Below are 14,750 nucleotides of genomic sequence, written 5' to 3'. Positions count from 1 at the left end.
GGTTTTACAACCAGGGGTCTTACAACTAGGGGTATTACAACCAGGGGTTATTCCAACCGGGGGTTCTTACAACCAGGGGTCTTTTAACCAAGGGTTCTTACAACCAGTGGTTTTTACAACCAGGGGTCTTACAACCAGGGGTTCTTACAACCAGGGGTCTTACAACCAGGGGATCTTACAACCAGGGGTATTACAACCAAGGGTTCTTACAACCAGGGGTCTTACAACCAGGGGTTCTTACAACCGGGGGTTCTTACAACCAGGGGTCTTACAACCAGGGGTTCTTACAACCAAGGGTTCTTACAACCAGGGGTCTTACAACCAGGGGTTCTTACAATCAGGGCTCTTACAACCAGGGGTTCTTACAACCAGGGGTCTTACAACCAGGGGTTCTTACAACCAAGGGTTCTTACAACCAGGGGTCTTACAACCAGGGGTTCTTACAATCAGGGCTCTTACAACCAGGGGTTCTTACAACCAGGAATCTTACAACCAGGGGTTCTTACAACCAGGGGTCTTAGAACCAGGGGTTCTTACAACCACGGGTTCTTACAACCAAGGGTTCTTACAACCAGGGGTCTTACAACCACGGGTCTTACAACCAGGGGTTCTTACAATCAGGGGTCTTACAACCAGGGGTTGTTACAGGTAGGGGTGTTACAACCGGGGGTTCTTACAACCAGGCTCCGTAGGGCGGGTACGAGAGAACCCTGGGAACGAGGTTAGTTTTGTGATCTGTGTATCCTTAGAAGATATGTCTACACTCTATCGGGTAGCTTTTATGTCGTCGTGAAAGACACTCCGGTGGGGGGCCTGTTTCTCAAAAAGCCCGGTATTTTTTGGGCGCGAACACAAATTTAAAATCAAAACCTGTCAAATATATTTTAATAGTAGCTCAGTTCCTAGCTCACAAACCAGTCAATTTTGTATCGTTGTTTTTTTGAGTTTCATTGTATCATTTTTAAAATTACTGAAACTTTGATCGTGAATGCAAATGCTGCAAACATAAAACAGCTTTCCGGGCCCGAAAAGTCTTAAAGGTTACCGGGACTTTCGAGAAACGGGACCCTGGTCTGAGAAACGAGTAATACAGAGACCTATCACTTTCGAGACCGTTACAGAAGACGCTTTGAAGTAACCGTAGCGAAAGCCCTATCCGATATGATTTTCGTTTCGGCGCAAGAGCTGTTCCTTGTAGTAAAGACCTAGCATTAAGTCCAATCTTTACTGCATACGCATTGTAGAGATTGCTTATTGGTAATTTGAGGGAACAATTTCGTCGTTGAACTTCGTTAGAGCCGGCAAGTTGGAGTTAAAATAGTCGATATGTCAATAAAAAATAGATCGAGTATCGTGAACCATAGCCGGGTCAATCTCCTCAGGACTTTTACAGGAATCGCAGTTTCATAAAAAAAGAAAACTTCTTGAGTACTTGAGTACTTGAGCTGCAAAAATGCTCACCATGGACTTCAGACAATAAAACAGGGACATGTTTACATTGAAAATTGAAGTTAGTACAGGTACAGCTTTTTTTAACTTATCTTGGTTCCTATTGGTTAGGTTCCTGCAACCCAAATAGTTGCCCTGATAACCAAGTCTGTATTGGTCACAAAGATGGCACATCGTCGTGCAAGTGCATCGAGAGGAAGGACTGTCCTAAAGAGAGGGACCTTATATGTGGCACCGATGGAAGACCCTACTTAAATGAGTGCATTATGAAAGCAGAATCATGTTCTACCAATACAACTGTTGGAGTAAAACATCAAGGAGCTTGCGGTACATATGTTTTTTTAACTACTAGAAAAATATTTCACCCTTTTTCAGATGGTCACTCTTAAAGATCGAAGCAACGACATCAAAATGCTAAAAACTTACTCCACCAGCCCCACTTTTACTCCCACTGAATTATCTTCAAAAACAATAATAATAATAAAAATTACAATAATAACTTTATTTCTATAGCGCTCTTATCCTATGTTCAAGGCGCTTTACAGTCATGTAAACAACATTATTGAAAAATATTTACAAATTTACAACCATATCCTATTATATTTACAATGAGTAAAAACGGAAAAAAATTAAAACTAAAGCAACTATTAAACCATCTTGTTCATAATGATAAAAAAAGGGAAAAATTAAAACTAAAAATTGCGTGTACGAGATAGAAGGACAATTTCTTTCATATATTATTGTTTGTCGACACTAGAAATTACAGATTGATTAAAAGTACGTAAAGAAAAGTGACGAAGAACCGCATGGAGACCATGATATTTCAGCATAGGCCTCCTCAACTAATCATTGTTGAATCACAAATTAGGTAAATGACGCCACAATGATAGGGCCCTTCAGCAAGGACGACGACGACGGCAGCAAAAAAACGACGGTTCTTTAAAACTTAATCGCGTCTATTTGGACCCGCTCAATATGTCAAATGCAGGTGACTTTTCCTGGACTTCAATTCTTAAGGATTTCATTCAGGATCAAAAAGAGGAAGGAAAATTCATCGTCGTTTGTCTACGTCCTCCATAAAACGTCAAATTAGGAGATTTCGCGTCGTAGTCGTGCAGTGGACGTCAAAGAAATGGACTAAAAAGCGTGATGCACGTGCAGAGCTATTGTTTTGATCATTAAACCTATTTTTTTTTAAGTTGTCGTTGTCGCCGTTGTCGTAGTTGCTTAAGCTCCCTAATAACTACGTCATCACAGCGTGATTAACTGTGTCATTTTTCTTAAAGACAGTAGGTCTCTACCAATGATCCCTACAAATTTATATTTGTTCGTCTGTTAATTATTTTTAACTCGTTTGTTTGTTTTAATTTAAATGACCTTCTGATACAACTGAAACTGCTATTGATTTTGTCTCAAATGATTGTTTTGTTATTTGATACGTGTTTTAATTGGCCAACGTATATTCTTAGTGGTTTGTAGGGACACATCGTGTTCTGGCGGCAAGAGATGTGTGCCCAATAAACTGAATCAACCCATCTGTCAGTGTCCAAAAGAGGATGACTGTCCACGAGATTATGATCCAGTCTGCGGCAGTGATAAGCGGACTTACATTAATCCTTGTAGACTGAAAGTAGAAGCATGTGTGACTGGCCAGCCACTTGTTGTTGATAAAAAAGGAATTTGTGGTAAGTAGCTACAAAGTTGTTCGATATCCGTAGTCACCTGGTATTACTTCTGACATAAGTGAACGTTATTCACGGTAAATGCGCGCCAACATAATCAAAGTTCCCTGTCTTTTCATAGCTTTTTTCCGTCAGTATTTAAGGGGTTACCGAGGGAAAAAGAAATTTGGTCTCGCCAGTTCCAAGTTGTCTGTAAGTCGGGACAAGCGAAAGAAAATGTGCACACACACAAAAAAATATGCATGAGCACTGAGAAGATGAAATTTGCTTTCCGCTTTTCCCCACTGAATGAGAGACCAGATCTGGCTACGTTTACTTATCTCCGCAGGTTTTCGGACACTACCTGTGAAAAGAAGTAGAATACTCGTTAAGTCTCATTTGACGTCACTTTTTCCTTTCATACTTAACATGAACTTACTTCTCGTGTGGTTCAACCACAACAGCAAGGAGAGTATTGGCTGTAGTTAAAAATTAAAAAAAAAAAAGTAACTAAATGATATTTGGTGAATTGTAATCCGGCAACAGATTAAAGTTCGGATGTATTATGAATACCTAACTGTTAATGTAGGATCCGATTACGCAAAATAGTAATTTTGGATGATTTTACAATTTTAATTAGAGTGAAGTAATGAATAAAGTAATGTGGGGAGTGTTTTTTCGCACCTTTCAGATCCTTGCAAAGCTGCACGTTGTTTATATCACGCATTGTGTGTAAAGAAATCTAACGGCTCAACCGCCTGTGAATGCCCAAGCGCAGATGATTGCCCGGATGTTGGAGATCGGGTGTGTAGCTCAAATGGTGTAACATTCGACAGTGAATGCAAAATGAAAGCCCATAGCTGTGATGACGCAATGAACGTTACGGTGAAACACAGTGGAGAATGCGGTGAGGGGATTTTCTGTTAAATACTAGTGATAATAATGCGCTTCTCAGCGTTTCGTTCAATGGTTTGCCCTAGTGCAACGCAATGACAGGCGGTGGTGGGTGCTAAGGAAATAAAATAAACTAGCTCTTGCAGGGATGTGGTGTATCTTCAATGCTGTACATCTCTTAGCGAAAAAAACGTAACCTTTGGATCTTTTGCATCAAGCTTATTGTCAGCACAGAAACCCATGACCAATTGAAATATCTTAGGAATGTTTGTTGGTTATGATCTATCACAACAAAGATGAGGACACGTAAGCAGGCCCAAAACCGTAAAATAATTGCCGTTAATGCCTGCAGCTTTGTTTTCTTACACCTGATTTGCGTTTTCTTGTAGCACAATAACATTTCAGGAATATTTCTCGGATTCACGGTTTTCTGAGTTTCACAGTTTCACTGACCTGCCTTGAGCGCTGCTTTCTTTAAGATAAATTGTCAACAATAAAACTTTGACGTCTTGGTCACCACGCATAACGTGGCACTATTTTCGTGTTTGGCAAAACGTATGAATTCCCTCGTCTTCCCTGCGTCGTTCCAAAGATACTACAACACAGAGCTTTTCTGCTACGCACGTTCCCTGATAGGGACCTTACGAAACTACGACGACAACGGCAGCGTCAAAAAGCAATAGGTTTAGTTAGCAAAGAAACAACTCTGCACGTGCATCATGCTTTTTTCTACATTTCCTTGCCGTTCCTGCACGACTACGACGTGAAATGGACCAAATTTTAAGCTTTTTTGAGGACGGGAACGGCAAGGCGATGAATTGTATCATCTCTGTCTGGCCCCGGTTGTTCAAACGTCGGATAGCGCTATCCACTGGATAAATCACTATCCAGCGGATAGCGTAATTGATTTCCGTAATACTTATCCGCTGGATAGTGATTTATCCGGTGGATAGCGCTATCCAACGTTTGAACAACCGGGGCCTGGACTTTGGTGCGGCCTCTCTCTTCAGCTCCAACATAGATTCCCCTTTTTTTAAGTACCTGGCGACTTAGGATAATCGTAAAAAGGTTTAAAAGGATGCGTAGCCTGTTTTTCCGCGACGTTTTCATGGACGTCGCCGTTGTCGGATCGTAAGGTCCCTTATGTCTCCATTGATATCTCTATTTCCAGGTCCCTGCTCTTTCTCAGACTGCCGGAATTATTATGGTACGTGTACTGTGGCTGCAGACGGCTCTGGTACTGCGCAGTGTCAGTGTCCAAAAGCCGAGGATTGTTCAAGTTCCGTCCGCGAACTTTGTGGAGACGATGGCAAGACGTATGAAAACAGATGTCGTTTGGAAGCAGAATCTTGTAGGATAAAGAAACGAATAGAGATTAAAGCTAGGGGCCCATGCAGTAAGTTCTCAGCTAACTTATATGGAGCGTTTTTCGTATGACCTTGAAAAATGGTTTCGGTAACTATTATTTGTTTTATCAGCCAATGGATGAAAAGATCAGAAAATGGACTCTTCTTTTTCCCGCCAAAGAAAACCCTAATATGGAGAAGGCTTTGTTCGATTGGCCAATCGTGTTGCAGTATGACGTCAAAGCGAGGTATCGATTGATTTCTAGAATGTTCTCGGGCATGAAGTTTTTTCATCCGAGCGTTTGCTTAACCAACTAAAAGCCACGCGCGTTTGTAGCCGTTTGATAACCCAATCAAATCGCTCTATTTCCCTTTGTTTGTTGTGTTTGTTTTGTCGGCGCATTTTCATTTTAAGGTCATACGAAAATTGCTCTAATGGTTTTCATTTTACGTTTCATTTGCTCCCAGGGGCACTACCTTATATGGGCTATATAGTTATTGGCCGTTCTGAGAGTATGGCATTTAGTCTCGGATAGGCTTTGCAACAGAAATCAGAGTGTTTGGGTCCAGAATAGGGTATCACTTCCTAGGAAAATGGTCAATTGGTTTAAAAATATTTTAGTGTAGGCTGGGAAAACCGAAAATCTGATTGGATTTCTGCCAACTTGATAATTGGAGACCTTTAATAGTTGGCACAATGGAGGACAAAAGTACCTTGGAAAAGCTGAAAGAACCCTTCAAATTAACTATTATAAAGGATTCTGCTCCTGATAACAATTTTTGTTATGGTTTTTTGGTTTTTCTCTTCGCAGGCTCCCCACTTCCCACGCCAATTTTGCAAGAAAAGAGAGTCATTTGCACTTATCTTGCTTGAAATTCAGTTGGGTGTGGTAGGGTTGAAGGTCACCAGGTTTACTAACATCATGTTGAAGATCCCAGCACTTGTCAGGGGTGTATTCAGCTTTTCGACTAGTTGTAGGCCTGGCTGACTTTCATTTCCTCATATCCTGAAAACTGCACGCATGACTAGTACTCATTGACCTCACCAACACTTTCAGCTCTTAAGCTTCTTAGCTCACCCCATCAATGCATAATCTACTACAAGCGATAGAGTGATCTAACCAAAAATTTGTAGGCCCGGACCTACAGGTGTATAGGTTGGCGACGCCCCTGCTTTTAACCCCCATTACAGTTATATTCACCTCACATTTGGTCATGTTTTTTGATCATATTCAAAGCCCGATGGCCCCTGGCGCCTAACTTTTGTTCTCGGGCGACTAGGAAATCTTAGTTTTTTCATACAAATAATATGCTGGGCACCCTAGATTTTACAGTTTCACAGCACTGGGATCCCTTCAATTTTCCTTAGAGCACAGCCTTGACGTGTCTAGAGCACAATTTCAGTGGTGTCATTTTTTCTTTTTTTCTTTTCCTTTTCCAGCCCCATGCTCAAAGGTGACTTGTCCTAAAGACCACAACTGTGTCGTTAATGCTCAAGGGAAAGCTGAGTGTGAGTGTCCTAGGCAGTGTCCAAGTCTTGGTGAAGCTGTGTGTGGCAGTGACGGAAAAACGTACGAAAATGAGTGCAAAGCAAGACAGGAATCTTGTGAAAAGAAAAAGGGACTGACCATTAAACGAGGCAGTTGTGGTAAGTTAACAGTACATCACATTAAGTTCATTAACATATCAAGAATGTCATATGTGAAAACGACATAAATACTGGAGGCAAAGAAAAAATTAAAGAAGTACTGGTTTTAGGAAACCCTTCTGCCGAACTGAACACTTCGGTGTGTAACATTAAATTGTGAAGCTCGGGAAACGTAATTGTTTGTCTAAAAGCTGTGATTTTGTCTGGTTTAGAAGTAATCTCTTCAGTTTTGTCGCGAGTAATCAACAAAACAAAACGAAGTGGACTAAGCCTTACCGGACACAAAAAAGGCGGGAAAGCAGGCCAATCTTTAAAAATGGATGCACAGGCGCCACTTTGCATTCTCTTTACTTACATATTGAACGGAAAACTTTTTTCTTGCAGGGCTTGTCGTCATTCCGTGTTCGCTAAAGAGTTGTACCAACAATGCTTTGTGCACATTCAGTTCAGGCTCGGTGGCATGCCGCTGTCCAGATATAAGCGACTGCTCAACTGTAAGGAACCCAGTCTGCGGAAGCGATGGAACAACTCAGAAACTTTATGATAACTTATGTTCTATGGAGGTAGAGTCTTGCAAGTTGGGCAAGACAATAAGTCCAGTTCCTGATCAAAAATGCGGTAAGTAGTCACTTAAAATTCGAAATTTTAACATCTCGAAGCAATAATTTTTTTCTGGAATGTACTTTCTTATGTGTCGATTAGCATTGAATATCGCTCCAAAATTCTCGAGTAAGTTCTCCAGCCATTATTGTGCTGACTTCATTTCCTAAACGTTGATGTGAGTTAGACCCAACCTGAATACATCTAGAGTTTTTATATCATCTGAATTTAGGAGATCTGCAGAAGCACTCTTAAATGTTATCCTTGGATTAACTTCTAAGCCACGGTTATCATGGAAAGGCTTGTGAAGTAAATTGTCACGCCTCTTGGATTCATATCGCATTTGGTGTTGTTCACACAATATTTCTAATCAAAAACGAATGTAGAAAAAGGATTGTAAAAGGGTGGCGAGGTTGCATAGAGAAACATTGAAAGCATTGCATGCGAACTTGAAGCCAAATGGAGAAAAAGTCCCGGTTATCTTTATCTGCAAGCATGTAACTGTAACAGAGTTAATAGGCCATTACCGAGTTACCTCAAGCCTCGGTTTCAAAGTGAGGCTAAAGGCACTTTCCATTTGTCCACTAGCCGGCCGGACCATTGCCGGACCAGTCAGTGAGCAAAGGAAATCGGTTTTTCCCAAAGGGTTTTCGCTCAAAAACCATCTCCTTCTTGCATACCATTCAGGATTTGACTGATCTGGCTGGAAAGTGATTACGACGGGAATGGTCTGGCCGGTCAGTTCTGACAAATGGAAAGCGCCCTAAGTGCAAAGCTATTGATATGAAAATGATTCTTCCTTTCATAAAACTCATTTCCACAAGAAAGGTTTTTGCTTTTAGCCTCGTTTTAAAACTGAAAGAGTTTGGAACTCGGCAATGGTCTATTGAACGACGTACACGTAATTTAAAGGTCCCTTCACCAAGTTATATATCCAATTTGCTCAGTTTTTGCAGCAGCTCCTACTCTTTGCGTTCTTGCTCGAATAAGTTACTTCAAGTGCCGAGGTCTAAGCTAAAGTCTCATGGTGATCGAAGATTTTCTATTGCAGGACCTAAATTATGGAACAGCATACCCGCATCTTCAAGGAATACCGATTCCTTGGATTCTTTCAAAAAACACTTAAAGACGTTTTTTTTTTTTCACCAAGCTTTTTCTTAATTTAAAAAATAGAGTTTTATCCATTTTTCATACTTATATATGTAGTTGTTAGATTTTTTTAGCGTTTTAATATATTTTTTGTAAAGCGCCTAGAACAGTTCATGATATAGGCGCTATATAAATAAAGTTTATATTATTATTATTATTATTATAATTATAATTATTATTATTATTATCGTTCCTTTTTCGTTTATTTCCCTTTCGTTAGTTTATAACGTCATTGTCAGCAGTCTTATTTACAATGTTGTGTACGATCTATTGTCTTAGCTTCCTGTGAAACTGTCAGTTGCGACAATTATGCCACATGCTTAGTACAGAATGACAGACCAGTATGTGTGTGTCCATCCGAGAAGGACTGTCCATGGCTAGTCGACTTACTTTGTGGCTCGGACGGTGAGAGTTACATTAACGAGTGTATTATGAGAGCGAGGTCTTGTAAAGCAGGAAAGAGAGTCACTCGCAAAAGGAGTGGTTATTGTGGTGAGTAGATGCACTTCACTTTAATAAGGTGGTTCCGAGCAGATGAGACATTCTACTCAATAATTACTGCTTTGTGGCTTACGCCAACTAGGCGGCCATGTTGGCTATGAGAACAAAAGTGTTCCCTCCGCTGTAAAGAAAATTCTAGTGTCGGTTATTTGAACGATGTCTAACTTAGACCGCGGTTTAAAGCAAGCAGCTGAACTCTAGATAAGTTCCTTAGTGAGTTATTTTAACTAAACACAAATTGTTTTTCTGGTCCACCCAATATGCCTCATTGGCAGTGTTATAAGAAGACAGCGTTAAGATATTGTCGTTAGCCAAACTGAAAATGGCCCAGAACACGGTTTCGTCAATCACTAGCTAAACTCTGGTTTTATAACCGAACCCATCGGTTTATCAACCAATCATTTGGCCGCCTCGACACGTGTCGCAAACCAAGAATTTGTATCGAAGTGTCCTCGCAGCAGGGGCATGTACCGTATTCACATTTAACTCTCTAGTTGAACTCTCCACGTTCCCCCAGAATAATGTTGGGTATCCCACTCCTCGTTTTAGCGCCTTCCACATTTACATCTCTAGCAGTGACATTGTGTTTTTTTTTTTTTAATTCTCTATGAGTTTTCAAATCAGTTTCCGATACGTACAATGGTTAAACGATGAAAATTTAGTATTCTTGTCGCTTTAATGTCGTCCATCACTAGGTATTTGTGACTTGGTGAAATGTCCCGGAGACAGTCATTGTTTCCTAAAACAGAACGGTTTACACGAATGTCGCTGTCCATCAGAAGATGAATGCCCATCAACAGTGGAAAAGGTCTGCGGTAGCGACGGTATTTCCTACGATAATGAATGCAAGCTGAAGGCCGCAGCCTGCAGATCTGGTGGTGGGCTTGTGCTCAAGAAGGAAGGAAGCTGTGGTAAGTATAAAGAGATCATCTGCTGTGTCACGGCTGTACGGCTCATTTTGTTAATATTGCCATGTACTCTTTTTTATGGGCTATGGAACTTAATGAAACGAACAAATTACTTCCAAACGACAAAATCACAGCCCAACGAATAGACTTCCCAAACATTAGACCAAACATTACAAACCAAGAAAAGTTAACTTTGAAAAACTGTTAGGCTAACAATTTCAGTCTGTTTTAATCTTCTTCAAGTTTGTCCATCCGGGCCTTCTTTTGTCGTTGCTTTGTTATTTCAAACTTCTTTTAGTTCTTTGAGCCATTATTTCATTTGTGTTGGAATTTTGTTAAAATTCTCGACACAGCTCCTTTAAAGGGAACGGCAAAAATGATAGCTCCTAATTTTCATATGGTTTACACTCTAAATTGCTTTGCCAGACACCTGCACTGGAATGAAATGCCAACCTAACCAGGTCTGTGAAGTCGTGGAAAACAAAGCTGTTTGCCGATGTCCAAAAGTTGATGACTGCGGTTATAATCCAGCACCGGTCTGCGGTTCAGACGGAAAAGAGTATCCAAACGAGTGTCTTCTCAAGGTCAGGTCATGCTCGGCCGCTTCCGGCAGTGGGGGACTGGTGGTTGTAAACAAAGGAAAATGTCGTAAGTTTCCGTGGACCTTTTTCACTTTCAGTTTTATTAGGTGGAACTGTCTTTTTTACCTTAACTTTCCTGTAAAAATGTCTTGACATTTCACACCCCTCGAGCGTTGTTGATCTTAAGTCTTAGCGTTTGTATCCCAAGAAATGATCCTTGAAATAAAAGTATAGTAGTAGTTTTAATTTTAATGTAACTTTAATTTAATTCATTTCATTTTATTTAAGTTAATTAATCTTGATTATTTTTTCTTTTGTAATTTTTTTCTTATTTTGTTTATTTTTAAGTGCTTATAATCAGCTCTGTTTGAAGAAACATCATTTACGTGCATTATAATTTCATAAATTTTAAGTCAGCATTTACAGGTGGTTATCATTTCTTTCAGGCGGAGGATGCAGTCTAATCAAGTGCTCAAAGTACGCGGTCTGTCACAACTCCCCTGACACACCCTCTTGTGTGTGTCCCAAGAAGGAGGACTGTCCAGCTTCAGTGAAGCCAGTGTGTGGCTCTGATGGGAAAACGTACATCAGCGAGTGTCTCATGAAAGTTATCGCTTGTGAGGCCAACCAAGATACAGACAAGAGAAAAGACGGTCTTTGTGGTAAGACAGTAGCAAAATTTTGATTGTTATGCTGCACCTTTATGGCACACGCGGGTGATACTAAGATATGGGCGAAAATTGTGTCCGCTTTTACGAAGAATTGCAGCAGGTAAAGGTTTTCTCGATGAAAAATGAGAGAGGCGCAAAAACCGGAAGTCTGAATTCATCATTCCAGAGGCTGCAAGGGAAATTGGTAAAAGCCTTCGGTGCAACGATTTCTGGATCGTTTGCCTGGAAAAATATATACGGTAGTTAACCTAGCTGAAGTCTAATTTTCTTCAGTTGCCTTCACTTTATGAGCGAATCATGTGACCTTGTGACAAATACAGTCTGGACATTTTTTTTCCAGAACCATGTAAATTTGTGGCATGCACTAACAACACGAAATGCGAGGAGCAAGCGGATGGTTCTACCCAGTGCGTCTGCCAGTCTCCTGAAGATTGCCCGGATGATGTAGAACCCGTATGCGGCAGTAACCGCAAAACATACGATAACGAGTGCCTGTTCAAGGTGGAGGCCTGTGGGACTGACATGACGTTTAAACAAGGAAGATGCGGTGAGCAATGGTCTTATTGTATAGCAAAACAAAAAGTTGTGGAGTTATTGCCTTTTTTTACAGGCTGAACAAGTAAAAAACCTTTTTTTAATGGTTACTTTTCGACTAACTGATTTCAGAGTGAATTACTATTAAACTCTCCAATGATAGTTGGTATTAGCGACAGCTTAACGAAATTCATTGACTGTCTTAAGGTTCTTAACGTTCTGTTTTTTTGTTGTTATCTCAACCTTCCTATGCACTTAAACTTTGTAATCACCATAACCGTACACCATTCGCGCAGGCCATCTATGAACTCGCTGCACTACGTTTTCTTTTTTGTATAGTTCTTTAGTTTTTTGTTGTAACAAAAACTTAGCCTACGTGGCACGCCCAGAAAAGGAAGGAGAACACAGGTGGCCATCCTCTCTTCATTGGCCCTTTTGCGTTTTTTCCCTCCTTCCTCACCCCATTGACAGCTGCCATGCAGGCTATACGTGTACAAATAGGGAGACAAAATGAAATATTATCATGGTTCTTCTGCTCTTTAGACGAATGCTCGTTCCATGAATGTAAATCGTACCAGGATTGTGTTGTGGATAACAACGCCGCTAGATGCCGGTGTCCACGAAAATGCCCTCCCTCCGCCGAGCCCGTGTGTGCTTCTAATGGAAGATCTTACAAAAGTGAATGTTACATGAGAGTTAAAGCCTGCAAGACCAAAAAGGATCTCGTGGTAGTGAGAAAAGGAAACTGTGGTAAGTGTATTTCAAACTGACAAAAGTTCCTTATTACTTAGTTCTTGCTGCTAAACCCCTAATGTGAAAGAAACCAAACGCTTTACTAACATCCTTAAAATTCAGCGACCAAGAAATTTTTTTTACACCAATACACAAATTTCATCACTTTTGTGCATCGCTCACCTTTGTTATTTTACAATTTCAGATGCTTGCTCCTTTAAAAGATGTAGGCTTTACGAAAACTGCATCATTGGTATAAACAATCAGGCCAGATGCGTTTGTCCTTCTCTGCTCCATTGCCTGCGCGGCCAGAGCGCCTCGCCTGTCTGCGGCAGTGACGGTAGAACGTATTCTAGTGAGTGTGCGCTGAGAGCAGAGAACTGCGCAACACAACGAAGGACACTTTTACAGTTTAGTGGAGAATGCGGTTAGTATTCACAATGCGCATTTAAGTTGGCCTTATTTTGTCGTTGTTGATAAGAAAGGAAGGAAAATTCATTTGATGTCTGCCCCATTAAAAGCATTTTCGTCATAACTTGAGGTTCGTTGAAATCGTCCACTTGTCGTTTCACGAACCGAGAAGAAAGTGGATGGGTGGAGATCTATAGCTGCACGTATAGTAGTAATAACCATAGGTTTGGGAGTGCGGGCGACAACGATCGAAGGTTAAAATGCTTTTGCTCCCGCGCTGTGCTTTACGTAAGTTTTACGTGACAGATGGTCAAAACCCCCTTTGATCAAATTGCAAGTGATAGAATGTTCAAACGCGCGTGATCAAATTGCGCTCTGTGCATTCCATACATTCTTAGTGGAAGTCCAAACGAATGCTGGCTACATACATGCGAAGCATGCGTAATAACAACCTGGAGATTAGGATTGCGGGCCCCTCTTGTCGCCCGCAATTATCTGAGGTATGATTTCCAGTGGCTTCAGTCTACAGTCAATTTCTCTCCCTTAAACAGATACCGATTGGACTGTTCTCAACCTTTCATTCTCAGAAGTGATTAAAGTCATAATTATATAAAAAAAATTCCAAATTTTATATTACCAAATGCTGAAAAGAAAACCATAGCACTTTATGAAAGATCTTTTAAGGAGATTTCATATGAATGGTCGCACCGTAGGATTTTATTTACAGACACAAGCGTTATACCTACCTTACGTAAGCGAAAGGGGTTTTATAGAGCTGTATGCCTTATAAACGAGTCAAAAAACTTCACGGACGAACGGTCGAGGCCAACTCTAGGGTGCCAGTCAGGAGTTGGCCGTCTTACAAACGTTTTCGGTAAGAATACTCGAAGGAAATGCGAAAGAAATCTTCACCATAAAGGGCATAAGCAAATAGGATGTATCAAATATATAAACTCCACGTACTGAATGTTTATATCACTGTGCTTCTCAGGTCTTGTGGTTCTGCCCTGCTCCAGTGCTTCTTGCAGGTTTGGCGCTAGGTGTGGTTTCGAAAAAGGTTACCCAGAATGCGTCTGCCCCCTGGAAAGTGATTGTTCACGTCAAGACAAACCTGTATGCGGAACGGATGGACAGAACTATCCTAATGAATGCGTTCTGAAAGCAAGGGCGTGTCTGATGCGAAAGGATATAGAAGCTGAATACGATGGCCATTGTGGTACGAAAATATATATTCAGTGATTTGTGATCTTACTCTAGAAATAATTTAAATTTATAATGAAGTTATAGGTTCCTTGAATATCATTATCCGGGTGACAGCGGATGTTCAGTGAAAGCGACGGAGCAGTCAATAACGTTTAATGAATTATGACAGGCTATTATTCTATTTATTCTTATTATCGAATTAAAACTTCCTCCCTGACAGCCACCTTTTAGAGAAGTACCGGGGAATTCTTAGTGAGGACAGTTTTTGTAGAAACTGAAACGCTTGACGGTATTTGTCATTAAAAAATGCACGATCTGCCCATTTCCTTGTACGAACTTTTACCCCTTCTTATCATTTCTTTTCTAGTTGCATGCTTGCTCGCCAACTGTGAAAGATTCTTTGCCCGATGTGAGATCACACAGGCAGGACTCGCCCAGTGCGTGTGCCCAAGCATCGACAGC

At 40.8% G+C, this 14,750-nt stretch overlaps 1 protein-coding gene across 1 annotated transcript in view; it reads left to right on the top strand.

The window, feature by feature from the left end:
• Positions 1 to 14,750, top strand: part of LOC140936593 (uncharacterized) — a 167,774-nt gene that overhangs the window by 130,195 nt on the left and 22,829 nt on the right. Inside the window, exons 108-122 of the mRNA XM_073386122.1 lie at positions 1,561 to 1,776; positions 2,919 to 3,134; positions 3,802 to 4,017; positions 5,176 to 5,400; positions 6,792 to 6,998; positions 7,383 to 7,616; positions 9,027 to 9,239; positions 9,944 to 10,159; positions 10,583 to 10,804; positions 11,184 to 11,399; positions 11,749 to 11,955; positions 12,486 to 12,692; positions 12,880 to 13,101; positions 14,077 to 14,301; positions 14,656 to 14,750. The exon at positions 14,656 to 14,750 is cut by the window's right edge and continues 124 nt beyond it. Coding sequence (XP_073242223.1) covers positions 1,561 to 1,776; positions 2,919 to 3,134; positions 3,802 to 4,017; positions 5,176 to 5,400; positions 6,792 to 6,998; positions 7,383 to 7,616; positions 9,027 to 9,239; positions 9,944 to 10,159; positions 10,583 to 10,804; positions 11,184 to 11,399; positions 11,749 to 11,955; positions 12,486 to 12,692; positions 12,880 to 13,101; positions 14,077 to 14,301; positions 14,656 to 14,750 — 3,137 coding nt within the window. The remainder of the gene's footprint in view (positions 1 to 1,560; positions 1,777 to 2,918; positions 3,135 to 3,801; positions 4,018 to 5,175; positions 5,401 to 6,791; positions 6,999 to 7,382; positions 7,617 to 9,026; positions 9,240 to 9,943; positions 10,160 to 10,582; positions 10,805 to 11,183; positions 11,400 to 11,748; positions 11,956 to 12,485; positions 12,693 to 12,879; positions 13,102 to 14,076; positions 14,302 to 14,655) is intronic.

The sequence above is a fragment of the Porites lutea genome, chromosome 1, assembly GCF_958299795.1.
Source record: "Porites lutea chromosome 1, jaPorLute2.1, whole genome shotgun sequence".
NCBI lineage: Eukaryota > Metazoa > Cnidaria > Anthozoa > Scleractinia > Poritidae > Porites > Porites lutea.
Note: the sequence above shows the minus strand (reverse complement) of the source record. Positions and strands in the feature narration are given on the sequence as shown.